Source organism: Calonectris borealis, chromosome 3 (genome assembly GCF_964195595.1).
Source record: "Calonectris borealis chromosome 3, bCalBor7.hap1.2, whole genome shotgun sequence".
Lineage (NCBI taxonomy): Eukaryota > Metazoa > Chordata > Aves > Procellariiformes > Procellariidae > Calonectris > Calonectris borealis.
In genome coordinates this window covers 76,729,372-76,744,526 of record NC_134314.1, presented here as the reverse complement: position 1 = coordinate 76,744,526, position 15,155 = coordinate 76,729,372, and the positions used below count along the sequence as shown (strand labels likewise).

The 15,155-nt window shown below is 41.2% G+C and overlaps 1 protein-coding gene across 1 annotated transcript in view; it reads left to right on the top strand.

Moving 5' to 3' along the window:
- Positions 1 to 11,199, top strand: part of PRKN (parkin RBR E3 ubiquitin protein ligase) — an 808,128-nt gene extending 796,929 nt beyond the window's left edge. The window contains exons 11-12 of the mRNA XM_075146290.1: positions 5,808 to 5,925; positions 9,929 to 11,199. Of these exons, the coding sequence (XP_075002391.1) occupies positions 5,808 to 5,925; positions 9,929 to 10,038 (228 nt within the window). The 3' untranslated portion in view covers positions 10,039 to 11,199. The remainder of the gene's footprint in view (positions 1 to 5,807; positions 5,926 to 9,928) is intronic.
- Positions 11,200 to 15,155: the final 3,956 nt, after the last annotated feature.

The window sequence follows — 15,155 nt, the reverse complement described above, 5'->3', positions numbered from 1 at the left end:
TGGAAAAGAAACTGAGGCTCAGGGGTTTAGTAGCTGGTATATTCACAATGTCAAGCACAGGACATTAAACCCACAGATGCCTAATTAAAGGAGCAAGAAAAATAACTATAACCGGGAAATGTCCTGTAAAATTAATCTCTATGTTATAAATAAAGATGCACCAGAGGAAATCTGAGAATAGGTCTTAACTTTCTGTCTAATGAGAAATAGATGGGAACTATATAGAGAGAATTTTAGCTTTCCTATTTTGGGCAGCAATAAAATAAGCAGATGTGACAGGCTGCTTTTGTTTATGAGGTTAAGCTGACAGTCATTTGCAGCTGTGTTGTCACTTGCAGGAGAAGGCATGTTCTTTATTCCACTCGTGGAAAACAGTTATACAAGAATGACCTGTATTAGATTAGATTTTCTGCTTTAGAGCAGTGTGAATTCAGTGTTCACCACCTATCTGAATTTAATTCATGCTGATATGAACCGCCCCAACACGCAGAGAACCTTGATGTGCAGTGTCACCAAACCAGAGCTCTCTGATTTTATTTAGTGAAAGTCTCTTTCATCTTGTATCAGACACAATACCCTGTGTATATCACTTTGATTTTAGCTAGTTGCTGTCATCACAAAGCAGTTCTTTTTTTACGGCAGAATTCCCTAGGCACACCAAACAAATTGGCTCACACAAAGCTGCTTCATGTGAGTTTAACTGGATCTCCGCTGACACCTCTATTTTTCCAGTACGTGAAACATATTCCCACTGATGGATATCTTTCTTGTTCCACATCTGCAGCCACTTTTTAGTGTTTTGATTAGCCAAAATCTTTCTCTAGACTAGAGCACTGGTCCCATAGCTATGTGCACCTCTCTTTGTGAGATTTTAACTCTTAAGTGACTCAATTAATGGATTTTTTTTCAAAGGTGCTCTAGCCTATCTACTGCTCTAGACATCTGCTATTTTTCCACCATAACTGAAGTAAAAGACACCACTAAACATGACAGGAGGTTAATTTATGTGAACATGTTCATAAAACAGCCCAGAAGAAGTTGAGAAAACAAAAGAAATTTAAGTTGGACTGTCACCATCTCTTGTAGATCAGGCTTCAACAGATGAGGCTGCTTTTTCTTAGAGCTCTAGCCCAAAATAATTAGTGGGCTATGTTAATCTAAATGTTATGGTGGATTGAACATTGCTTTGTGTACAATGAATTATTCTTTGTCCTCCTTTCAAACCCTTTCAAATATCCATAGTTGTTCTCACATTTGTGCTAGAAAATGAATAATACTTTCTGTTTTGAGACATCTAAGCCTTTTTGAAGTCATAATTTTACATATTTCTATTTATTAAAAAAAAATCTTATTTTTCCAAGGAAAATTAACTTAAAACCAAGCATCAAAAGGAAAGGTATTTCTGATTTAAAGGAAGCTGCACTAGGATACATTTTTTATGTGTGACCAGCTTTTTTGCTTATCAGAAAGGAATTAAGCACCAACAGCAAACAAGAGAAATTACATTCACTAAGGCTAAGCACAACATAATGTTAACAGCTTCTATTCTGAATCAAGGGTCTTCAGTTTTCGGATGTTGTCTATGCTAGGCAAAATAAGCATGATCATAAAAGAAGTGTGCTTACATAAGACAGTATATAATGCGGTAGATGTCAGAATTTAACATTATATATCTAATGCTTCCAGTATTTTGAAGAAGAAGTTTTGCCATAAATGTTTTTAACCTAGATGGTACTGCTTAGTTGCTGACTGTGAACACATACTTCGTTTACTTTATGTAGTTCTACCAACAAGTCGATGTGTGCCCTATTACCTGAATGAGATGCTGGTTTAAGAAGGACACTTTATTTCTATTTCAAGATGCTTTCTGTCTCTGTAGGACCTTTTCCAGTACTGCCTGATATTGATTAACTGCATGAAAAGCTTTCCATGTTCTTATATTGCTGTATGGTGCTCAGCAGTCTCTGGTCTCTTTATCCCTGTTAATTTTTCCGAAGGACTCAGCATAGAAACAGAATAGAAGTAAATCTGCGTCCTTCGGTGTGACCCAGTGGTAACAAGACAGACTTTTTCCCCTATCTCACTAAGGGAATATTGCAGAGGGGATGTGGAAAAATGCTTGCAACAGCTCTTACTGTAGCTTCCTGTTATTTATGGGTATTCATTCCTGGTCATAATGTGCAGCACAGTTGAGAATCAAAAAAATTATTCATAAAGTGGCATGCATGGAATCTAGTAGCTTTTCACTAGAGTTGAGATAAATATTTTGTAACAGTTGGGGAACTAGAGCATATTGTGTGGGGTCAGCATCACAAGTGATCAAAGTCTCCTGTCCTCAGCAAACTGGCACGTGGCGCACACCTGGATGTCGTGGTTTAACCCCAGCCGGCAACTAAACCCCACGCAGCCGCTCGCTCACACACACACACACACACCCACCCCCGGTAGAATGGGAGAGAGAATCGGGAGGGCACAAGTAGAAAAACTCGCGGGTTGAGATAAAAACAGTTTAATAATGGAAATAAAACAAAGTAGAACAGTAATAATAATAACAGTGATAACAACAATAACAATATACAATATACAAAGCAAGCGATGCACAATGCAGCTGCTCACCGACCGCTGACCACGTGTCGTGAACGGGTGGTGTGCCCCCCCCCTCCAGTTTTTATACTGAGCATGACGTCACATGGTATAGAATACCCCATTGGCCAGCTGGGTCAACTGCCCTGGCTGTGCTCCCCCGCCCCAGCTTCCCCTGCACTTGGCAGAGCATGGGAGGCCGAAAAGTCCCTGGTGCAAGCACCACCCAGCAACAGCCAAAGCATCAATGGGCCATCAATGCTCCTCTCATACCAAACCCAAAACACAGCACACACACACACCCCCAAGCTACTGGGAAGAAAGTTAACTCTGTCCCAGCTGGAACCAGGACACTGGAGCATCTCTGAACTTCCTATCCGAGACCAGGAAGGCCAAATAAAGCCGCCTCTGCTTGATAGACCTGCTCTATTACCTAGGCCATTGTCAAGAAGATTAAGCTTCCTAGCTTAGGATGAAAGAAGGTGCTTTAAATAGACACTGGTAATGGAGAAATGCCATACACCCTTCCTTTATTGTTTGAGGAAAAAATGCAGATAAATATATGTGTGCTTGCAGTCATTGTATGTGGAACACTGAATAAAGCACATGAACACTGGAGGCTCACAGATCAGTATGGTATGATTTCTTTACTGAATCGGACGGACTCCATCACTGTACCATTTCTCTGCATTTGCTTCCTGTAGCAGGAAGTTTTTAACTTAGCTTTCAGCAAGACTAGGTATAGGAGGGATGCTTCAGCTCTAATGGGCTGAAAATATCATGCTGTCTATTTCATGCTAGAATTTTTGCAATGGAAAATATTAATGTAATAATTCACTCTGCTGTTTTCAGCAATTTGTTCTTTCTTGGTGAATTGCATATGTGTGGTTTGAAGTTGTTTATTTTAGTTATTCCTAAGCTCTGCCAAGTTTGTATTTGTTTTCAGAACTAAGATCAAATATCTTTATACAAATCAAATTAGCAATTTGGCATGTGAAATTTTGCCTCAGTGTCATTTGCTTTGTTGTGTTAGGGCACAACAAAGACATGAAAATGGGAAAAAAGTATGTTTCCAAGTACTGAACCACACAGTTTGGATTTGGACTATTTGGGAAAAACAGAGCCACCGTGAAGGTCTTCTGCGTTGACTACAAAAATTAAAAATACATCTGGTCTTCTCATGTAGCTATTATTCTGAAAAGAATAGCAATGTTTTGTCACTGCTACAGTGATTTTCATCTTGAATTATCTTTAACAATGTTAAGGAATTAATTACAACCAGATGAAATTAATATCATCTTCCTTCTGTCATTGGGCAAACTGAGGCCCAGGTCTAGCATTCCCCACTCTCCTCATCTTGTGTTCAGGCCTCTCTGAGTTAGCTCAGATTGCTTGCTAAAGTCATCTTTCCTTAAAGATCAAGGTGCTGCAAGATCAATACCAGATTATGTTCTTTGCTATTAGCCTGAGCAGCTTTTTCTATTTCCCAGAACTTACGAATTTGCCGTTGTACAGAGGTCATCCTTTCACCGAATTGCTGAATAATCCAGCAGGGTGCAGGGCCGAGTTCCCTCTCCAGAAGCAGAGCGCTAAAAGTAAAAGTCACTTCCAGGATACAGCTGAGAAGACTTTGTTCACTTTTGTGACCGCTGCATTAAAAATACTGGCAAACTGGAGAATATTAAGTGAGGAGCAACAAAAGGGATTAAAGGGCTGAGGAGGCTGATGTAGGTGGTAAAATAAAAGAAATAATACCATAAACACATTTTTGAGGTTTCCTGGTTTAAAAAGCCTGGGCTTTTTTTTTAAGATGCATGTTGCAATGGCCACCAGATGAGCTGGAAACGAATTTCTGCAGATGTTGCTCTTTGTTATTCCATTTTAACTTAGGTGACTTCAGCCAAGAAATAAAACCTAGGTCTTACTCACTGACACTGCAATAACTCACAGGTTTTATAATAGTAGGTGAGCAGCACTCAAGAGGAGTTATGGTTGTGTTGCGTGTTTAAAAGTTGGGCCAATTTCCTTTTTCTGTCTTATTAGAAATAAATATATTAAAAAATTATCCATGTAAATAAATATCTATTAAGTAATAAGTATTTATTAAGTAATAAGTATTTAGAAGGTATACACAAAGAAGTTATGGGAATTTTTACAAATGATATAATTTAGTTTAAGCTCATAATTTTCCGACATGCTTGAAAAAACCCACATTACGAATGGAGAGAGCAGAACTTCAAGGCTGGAACCTACATACATTGTTTACAGCGACTATTCACATAGTTGCCAACCTTGTGTGATAGAAATGACCCAAGGCACTGCCATCTCTTTTGTCCTTGTACTATCATTTTAGGTAGGAAATTGCCAAGTAGGACACTTGTGTAGATTATGTAATTTTGTCCCAGTCATAAATAGGACAAACACAGGAGTCCCTTTTAAAACACACTTCATGATGACTTTTTCCATCTGTGTCATTCTGTCTGGGGAGCTGCTTGCTTTCACTGTTCATAGGGGTTTTTTTTTACTTTTTCTCAAAAATTTTTGTGTTTCTTCTTTGTGCCTCTTAAGGCCTCTTAAATTTATATAGGATTATGTTTGAATGAAATCTAGACCTCTGAAACAAAGGAATATGCTTTACTACAAAAAAAAGTTTCCTTCCAGGGACCCCACCATTCTGCATTATGAAGTGTTGCATTGCCTTGGTGGTTTTGCTTTTCTTGCGAAAAGGGCTTTAATCCCTGAAGCAGAATCAAACCTACAAAGTGTAACGTGTCACGTCTCAGCCAGGTTCATCTGACTCCTCCTTTGCCTTGCCTTTTGCTTTACCTGTCTTTGTGCATTTGCAGCTTGGCTTGTGCCCCCTTTGTCCTCCTGCCAGGGCTTTGCCTGCCTCTGGGGGCAGGGAGCAGTGGGGGGGACGCAGCCTGTGCTGCAGCTGGATGTAGGAAGGACCCCCAGGATGGCACATGCTCCAGCTGTTGCAGCTGCCCCCGCCATCCCATAGCTGGGGATCTAACCCAATACACGCGTTGTGCACACTAGGAGAAAATAAGTTTGCATTTTGAAGCAAAAATTCTGCATCTCATAAAGTCCAGCCCACCTGGTCTTGCAGTCACTCCTGTCTGTTTCTCATGGGTAAATAGTTATCACTTCAGTGTAGACACCATGTCCCAGCGCAGCCTTTCAGTATTGTGCCCACAGGTGTTTTTTCTCTCTCTTTGCAGGGATACGTAGTTGATGAACATGCAGCCATGCAAGCTCGATGGGAAGAGGCATCTAGAGAAACAATCAAGAAGACAACCAAGCCATGCCCCAGCTGCAATATTCCAGTAGAAAAGAATGGTAAATTTATTAGATATCTCACACTTAACTGTCTTTTAAAATTCATTTTACAATATAAATGTATGAATGTGCATGTGAACATATGCACACTATTATTCCAAGAGAGGGAGAGCACATAGAGCTTGAATCTTCCCTTTGCCACTTTATCTAAATTATCTAAATCTAAATCAATTAGTTCCAAAGCCACTAATTAAGCCTCACAAAATGCCCAGCTATTTTATTTCCCAGCATAGGGAAAATGAGGCATAGGGAGACACTGGATGTAGAGTTCATATGACTTCAGTCTGCTAGTTGTCTAGATTATCCATTGTCACTTGCAAAAATAGACATTTGTAGGGCAAAATTCATCTCACTCTGAAACAGAACATGCGTCTAATGTAGGCCAGAAGAATCGCACCTAAAAGTGGGGTGTGGAGAATTAGTTCTGCTGTAGATGTCTACACAGTATATAGCTGAACTTACATGAGGTGAATCTCAGCCCAGTGACATGCCCACAGTAGAAAAGTAAGTCAGAGGAAGAAACATGAGTCCTGACAAACTGGTTGCACTAATCAATGCTTACCATGTAGGAAGAAAAGTAATCTACTGGCACTGGGGTGGTTAAAATGGGGAACAGGAACAGCAAATAGGCTATACCCTATAGGTTGATGCTGTTCTGAGATTTAATTGTATTTATATTAATTAATCAAAATATATTAAAATTATTGCCTAAATATTATATGAATATTAAGTATAAAGGATGCTTCTAAGTTTTGTGGCATCACTTATTCAGATGGGACTCTGAAAACGCCAAATAAGACACTGTAAACTGCAAGGAGAGAACACTTCAACCAGTGATACTACAGAAATATTACTGAGGAAGAAATAGGACAAAATCCCGAAATCTGGGGTTTCATGAAAGAAAAGAAGGCAGCTGGCAGATGGAAAGTGGGAGACTTCTTCAAGCACAAGAGGTAGAAGGAAAGAAAGCATGAATTCAAGAGTAGGAAGGCGAGACAAGATTTGGCAAAGTGTAGAGAGCAAGGTGGGCAGCAGGAAAGAGATAACAGAGGGGTAGGTCAAAAAAATTATTTACAGACTTGTAAAACAGGCTGGAAACCAGAACTGGATTAGAAACAGACAAATAATAATCGTGACTGTTCATACATAACAGTTTGTGCATAGCCAAATAAAAAAAAAACTTCTGGTCAGGCTGGAAGCAGTGCTAGGACCTTTACTTTCTCTTAGACTTTGCTGCAAAATCTTTCCTGTTAAATTACAGGCAATTGCCATTTGTCGTAAACAGGATATCCCCATTTGACACCATGATATAATTTACACAACTCCCACTAATGTTTAGGGAAGTTGCTTGTAAAAATCCCTAATGTATCAAAAAAGGAAATAAAGGCCGTTATACTTTTTATCCTTGAAAGAAAATATTTACTGAAAATGGATAGCAAGAAAAGACCTTTCCTTGCTTATAGCCTGACCCATGTCAGAACAGTGCCTCGTAATGCAAAATGCCAAAGCCACAGCAGCAGGCTAGAAATGTTTCAACATACTGGAATCGGCTGATTGTGCTGCCATTCAGAGGGACCTTGACAGGCTGGGAAATGGGCTGAGAGAAACCTCGTGAAGTTCCACAAAGGGAAATGCCAACTGGATGGAAAGGACCTGGTGGACTACAAGTTGGACCTGAGCCAGCAAAGGCGGCCAACAGCATCCTGGGCTGCATTAGGAAGAGCACCACCAGCAGGTAGAGGGACGTGATCCTTCCCCTCTGCTCAGCACTGGTGAGACACATCTAGAGTGGTGGGTCCAGTTCTGGGCTCCTCTGTACAAGAGAGTCATGAACTGGAGCAAGTCCATTGAACGGCTACGAAGGTGTAAAAGGACTGGATAAATAAATACCTGATGAGGGGAACAAAGAAGACAGAGCTAAACTCTTCGCAGTGGTGCCCACTGAAGGGACAGAAGGCAACGGGCACAAATTGAAACACAGGAAATTCCATTCAAACATAAGAAAATGCTTTTTACCATGTGGGTGCTTGAAGACTGGAACAGGTTGCCCAGAAAGAGTCTCCATTCTAGGATACATTCAAAACCCATCGGGACGCAACCCCGAGCACCCTATTTTAGTTGAGCCTGCTTTGAGCAGTGGGGGGTTGGACTGGATGATCTCTAAAGGTACTTTCCCACCTCAGTGATTCTGTGATTCTGTGAGTTAAGGTGTGAAGCTTAAAAAGTGCAGTGCTTGCTTTCTCCTCTGGTCATGGGTACTGCACGTGCCAGCTTCTAGGCTGCCATCTGTAAACTGGAAGGAGCACTTCACTCCTGCCTCAGTACAGCTGGTGTCGAGAGGCTGACGACTGTACACCGAAGTCTGCCAACAGCCCTCACTTGGGAGGAGTACACTGGCTACACACAAGAGAATAATTATGCCTTCCCTCCCCAAATGCTTCTGTGGACACTGCCTTTTACAAGGGACAATGACAATGCTAATAACTTTTCTATAATAGCCTATATTTCTCTATGTCAGTAACTTTTCTATAATAGCCTGTATAGCTATAGGCATTGTAGAATACTTCTATATGCCCAATAACTTTTCTGTAATAGCCAAAGTGAAAGAGCGAAACACTTTCCCACAGCTCAATTCCCAGTCTGAGTGAGTTTAAACACACATCCACGTCTCTCAGAGGACTGCTGTACTCACAACGCTGTAGGCCACGTTGCTTGAGGCACTCTCCACTCTGCTGATCTCAGCCGCCATGTAGCAGAGAATAACATGATTTATGTAGCTTAGCAGGTAGAGCACGTTTGACTGAGGGTGCCTATTGGGCTTTGGTTCCTGCGCCAGGATTGAGATACATTTTACCCAGTGATGACTTAATATGAATTGTAAGAGAGGACTGGATCTAAACCTTAAGTAAAGTATAACATGGAGGCTGGCCATTGGTATGCTTACATTTAAATAAAATATAAAAATGTCTGGCTAATCGCATCGCTTACACAAAGATATAATCTGACAAACAGACCTTGTCATCACAGCTTGTTTTCTCCCTCTGTCAGGTAAAGCAGACAGGCCTGTTTTAACAAACCAGTTCTTGTATCTCCTGCTGTTTTTACCTTCTGAGAATCATTCTGGAGTGGTATTTATACAAAAGGTGGTGTAGGAGTAGCAGGTCATACAGTAGTGAACACACACTCTTGTACCTCCCATCACCATCTGGAGTCAAACCGAGATGACATTTCAGCATTTCTTCATTCTGCATGCTTTTCTTTCAGTTTGAATTATACAAGAGATTTCTTTGTGTGGTAAGCAACATAATTTCCATTTGAAGTGTATTTCTGTAATGACCTTTGACAATGTTAATATTTTATATATTACAAAATAAACATTTGATCAAGGTTGTGAGCAGAGAGATTAAAGCTGCTCTCACAGTATGGGCAAGTAAGAAACCCAACACGCAGGAAACATTGATGCGATCAAAAGGCTGCTTCAGATACTAAGAAGGTCAAATCAACTTAAATTACTAATGTCATTTCGATGTAATCAGTAGTCAGCCACCAAAGTCTCTGTCTCCTGATTTATTCTCTTTGCAAACCTCTCAGTTGTTGAATCCAAATTCAAAAAAGAATTGAATTTTGTTCAACTTCTGGCTCACAGCTGGAGTAGGGTAGAGTATCCTTGAGCAGACACCCCCATGATGGCTTTGAGAGGCCACAGACCGTCATCGCTTTTCCCTAGCCCTAGCGCAGTCTCTTCCAATTTCAGACAGGACCGCAGTTCCTACTCCTGCAGTCCTCAAGTGAGACCACTACATTGCACTCCAATAGGAGGGGGAATAGCAGGTTTTAGAAAGCCCAGGAAAAGTATTCTTCAGGTTTGTTCTTTTCTTTTATTAAATATTCTACTTGGTTAGTAAATGAACACATAAAAAAGTTGATTTTAAAACTGCTAATTGTTGATTAACATCTCTAAGTGTTTGCCAAGTACTGAGGCTGTTCTGTTGCTGTTTTGCAGGTGGCTGCATGCACATGAAATGTCCTCGCCCTCAGTGCAGATTTGAGTGGTGCTGGAACTGTGGCCTGGAGTGGAACAGAACCTGCATGGGAGACCACTGGTTTGACTAGTGGTGCTGAGGCCAGACTGTGTTGCGGCTAAAGTTTGCTTTCATCAGGGCCAAATTCTGAACTCCTTGCTCAAACACAACTCCCAGTGGTTTCAGGGACACGGAGTTCAGAAGTTGGCCCAGTTTGTTGGTTTTTGCTTTCTTGCGTATGCAATTATACCAAAATCACATTGAAGTTATGCCGAGGGTTTTAAATCCACTAAGTAAAAAGAGTAATTGTCTTAATTGCTCATCGTGGTACGAAGCGCGGTAAATTACACCTTTCTGAACTTGTGCAGTCTGTCAGCACGGAGGGCAGGCAGGGTTACCATGAGGAACTTTGCTTGACATTTATAGTCAGGAATCTGGAACTCTTGCAAGAGCGAGCAGCCTGCATACGTGTCTGTGAGTGCATGAGCCTCAAGGCGGGTGGAGGATGTTCCCTGCATCAGCTGCTTTTCCTTTGACCACTCCTTTGCTCATTCAGCATAATTTTTGATTTTGAGGCAGTGTTTCTTAACAGCGTTTTTGGCAGAGGGAAGACTGTGGCTCTTCAGTGTTTTCTCTGGGTTCCTTCCTAACAGATTTTCTGTAGGGGTCTTGCTTTCAAACCGAATTCTCATAGAAACATCCAGCTTTATGCCATATTTGTGCTTGTGTATTTGTAACATACAACACAAAACCTGCCCACGTACTCGTTATAGACTTTGTTACCATTGGAAGATTAGCTAAGGATGCAGTTTCAGCTCTAACTGTGACTGCTGTTGCAGTGGTGCCTGGATCTGATTAAGTGTTGTGCAAGCTAGACTCGCAGGGCTTCATTTTTCTTGTGCTTCCAGCAATACTTTGGACATGGCAAGGGGAGGCAGGAGGAGACTTCTCAGGGGGTTTCTCTACCATCATTCTCCTAAAGTGAATTAGAATATGGGTATATTTCTGAAAATACATTCACAGTTCAGTGTGGGACAGAGGGACATCTGTCATTTTACAATGTTAACACAGTAAGTAAAGCTTACTAGTAGTTCGAAGCCTGAACAATCTTACTGTTTGGTGTGCTTTACATTGCTGTCTTATTCTGAAATGAAATGGGTACTGTCCACATCCAACATGCCATGTAAGGATTTGCACAATTCAGTTTTGGAAAAAAGTGCACAACAAATAAAGTGGTCAAAATTTTAAATGTTCTTTACTTCTTTTTTCATTTGAATACAAAGTAAGTGAGTACAAAGATGTTGGGTGGGTCATTCATTTCCCTGACTAATTCAAACTCCCAGCTGAGAGGCTAGCCCTTTGATTAAAACATACTATTAGCACAAAATAAATTCCAGGGCCATGGACTTCTTGTATCAAGTTTGAATTAATCTTTTTTATGGCATGACTGTAGAGTCCTGAAAATACAGGTGTGCCTTGTATCAGTCAGTGCACAGCAAGAAGCTTGAGGTATAAAGAAATCCCAGGCTCACTACAAAAATGCCCAGTTGCTAAAAGCAGTGGAGCATTCATCTGTCTCAGCTGGAAGTGCCATTAAAAGTCTGAAGAAACAAAGGGATGAAAGGATGAGGTACCAAAAATGAGAGAGTGAACTGGCAGAATTAAGAAAGTGAGAGAGAAAGGAAGCGGCAAAGAGAGGACAACGGCCATTTTTTAAAGGCCATTTTCCTTTTTGGCACAGTGAACTAAAACGTATGCAGAAGTAGCTGCATTGAAGTGTAGGGGTGCAATGGAATGCTGTGATGTAGGTCATTTAGGTACATTATCTTAATGGGGATATTTCACTGTGAGCTCTGATTATTTCATGATTTGATTTCCCATACCTGGGTTCATTTTATAATTTATATCCCAACAGGCTAGGGAAAAAAAATCACAGTGCTTAATTTTACTTTGATAGTGTGTTACATGGTGTGCTGGTTTTGGCTGGGATAGAGTTAATTTTCTTCACAGTAGCTAGTATGGGGCTGTGTTTTGGATTTGTGTTGAAAACAGTGTTGATAACACAGGGATGTTTTCGTTATTGCTGAGCAGTGCCTACACAGAGCCAAGGCCTTTTCTGCCTCTCACACCACCCCACCAGCGAGTAGGCTGGGGGTGCACAAGAAGTTGGGAGGGGACACAACTGGGACAGCTGACCCCAACTGGCCAAAGGGATATTCCATACCATATGATGTCATGCTCAGTACATAAAGCTGGGGGAAGAAGAAGGAAGGGGGGACGTTCGGAGTGATGGCGTTTGTCTTCCCAAGTAACTGTTACGCGTGATGGAGCCCTGCTTTCCTGGCGATGGCTGAACACCTGCCTGCCGGTGGGAAGTAGCGAATGAATTCCTTGTTTTGCTTTGCTTGTGCGCGGCTTTTGCTTTACCTATTAAACTGTCTTTATCTCAACCCACGGATTTCCTCACTTTTATTCTTCTGATTCTCTCCCCTGTCCCACCGGGGAGGGAGTGACGGGGCGGCTGTGTGGTGCTCAGTTGCCAGCTGGGGTTAAACCATGACAGTCCTTTTTGGCGCCCAACGTGGGGCTCAAAGGGTTTGAGATAACGACAGATTTGATTGGAATGTGCTAGATCAAATTTATTGCTGTTATTGCTGTTTAGCTATTAACTGACAGGCTCCTGTGCTTGCCATGGGGCTTGCTTGCCTTCCTGTATATTAGAGTCTAGTGCTCGTTAGTGGCTGCCTTTTGCTTTCACTGCTTGCTGTGCAGCTGCACTGCTGATCATCTTACTGTGCTGCGCCTGGGAACAGTTTGATAACAGCAATGGGGATGCGCCTGGGCTGGCAGATGGCCAGGGCATCACTGCTGCTTCTGTGCTGCTGTGCTGGACAGGCTGGAACTCCAGTGTGAACTCTATCCCAGCCAAAACCAGCACACATGGGAGCTCATTGCTATATTTCATATCCACAAACATTTCAAATAAAAGCAGTCTGAATCCCTTTCCCATTTTTTTTAGTGTCTTTCTTATAGAGGAGAAAAACTTGTTCAGTGTAAGGCAGTTTCACTGAGTTAGAGCCTGCCCTACCAAGTTAATGTTTTAATTGTCATGTAGAAACATTTAATTTATGCCCCTGGATCAAGGTCCATTGACGTCAGTGGACTATAGATCAGCTCTTGTATTTCTTTTCGGCCTGGGCAGGGCATGGCAGGCATGAGTCATAAGGCTAGAATAGAAACACCTCTTTCTTGGGAAGAACTTGTCAGAGGATGGGATTATGAGCATTCATCTAAGCCATAAGCAAGGGCAGGAAAAGAGAATAAAGAAAGGAGTTCCAGCATTGACTCAAGATTGGGTTTTAGAGACTGACTTTACGTTGTCACATAGGGTTTCTTCACACAGTCCAGATTTACACCGTGCCAAAAAGAAATGTGGATCCTGCAGATTTTAATAGAACTTGTCCTGATCTCTGTATTAATACATATACATCTCTATCTGTATACACACATACCCAAAGTTTGAGACAGTACAGGCTGTAAAACTAATTCCTGTTTACAGTAAGAATAATTCTCATAGTTTCCACAATTTAAAGTGTATGAAAAAATCAGGATTAATGCTCTGCTGACACTGTAAGAATGCTAGAATTCCTATAGAGATGTGTGAATTGGACCTAAAATTTCCTACACTGATATGTTTTTTTGCACGGAAAATGTCTTTTTAAAAAAATCTAAAACTTTAAAAAAATCCAATTGATATTGTAATTTGAAACAAAACAAAACAGAACAAATCAAGCCTATTCAGACTGTTACTCTTATTTCAGCTCTGAACTATCAGAGTGGAATTCATTTTGCCCAGCTTAGCTATCTAGTTGGTTCGGTAGCCTCAGAGGCTCATGCAGAGACCTGTTGCGCATGTGTTTGGGGGGGGCTGCTGAGTTTTAAGTACAACTGGTCGTGGCTAGAGGCGCGATGGCAACATCCCTGCCAGAGACCAGGTGCAGCTCCGGCCAGGACGAGCAGGCCTGCGGAGCTCCCACGCACTCTTGGCTCTGTCGTTGGCACGGAGAGGGGCGTCTTCCTTTTTTAAAAGCTATGAGCTGGCATTGCTTGCTAGCATCCATGAAGCCAGAAGCCAGCCTTGGCAAATGTTTCCTCTGGTTCAGCACACACGTCTCCGGAAGTAGTCCTGGGCAGCCGTGGGGGTAATGAAGAGAAACAGGACTCAAGCACGAAACAAGAGGGAAACCAACCTGAGGGCATAAGCAGATGCAAAGGTTTCAAGAGCTTGTGGGTTTATGTTCTCCACTAGCATTACGCTCTGGAAACACTAATATTTAACTATATGTTCTGTATGTTCAAAGATGATGATTTATTACGGTGATATAAAGCAAAAAAGAAGTCTGTATCTTTTTACATCTAGGTTTGCCTTTGTTAATTGAATTCTCTTTACCTCAAACCTTCTCCATCTTTCAGATTGAAACAATTACAGACTTGTTCTTGGTACTGCAATCTGGGCTCCTTTTAGTGTGTGTTAAATGGATTAAGTACAGGATGCATGCTGAAGTATTCAATAATCATTATCTTTATAATAATTCAGCTTTATAACAACAAAGAAAACCTCTAATATTTAATTCCAGCTGGCAGTGAAATCTGAATACTGAGTAGATTAAGAAGAAAATACATAACAGCTTGGCTCCCTAAGGAAAAAGCATATCTCAAAGTTTAGCATAAATAATACTTTGGGAGCCGTGACTTTGACTAAAATATAATTTATATGTCTGCCTTATCTCGTCACAAACTGCAAGCCAAATAATTTCATTTTAAAATGTACACTTTAAAAAAATATTCAGTAAATGGCACTCCAGAAGAAACATTACGCCACTGTTGGGAAAGAAAAGTTATGCTCTCAAAGGACAGCAAGCAGTGGGGTTTGCTTTCTGCATATGAATAGTAGGGTACCATCTACAGTGCAAACCAGTATGGTAGCTTCTTGCCTAGAGATCTTGTAGATCATGTAAACTGAAGTAAAATACGCATTTGTGGAGGGGAACCTGAGGTACTTGGAGGTCAGAGGCCAGATTCCAAGAGATGCTGCTGCCCTGGAAGTCTGGGAAGATTTAGCCCTTTCTGCCAAACTTTCTCACACTTTGAGGCAACAACAACATACGTTCACTGTGCTGCTCAAACCACTGTACAAGTAAATCATTG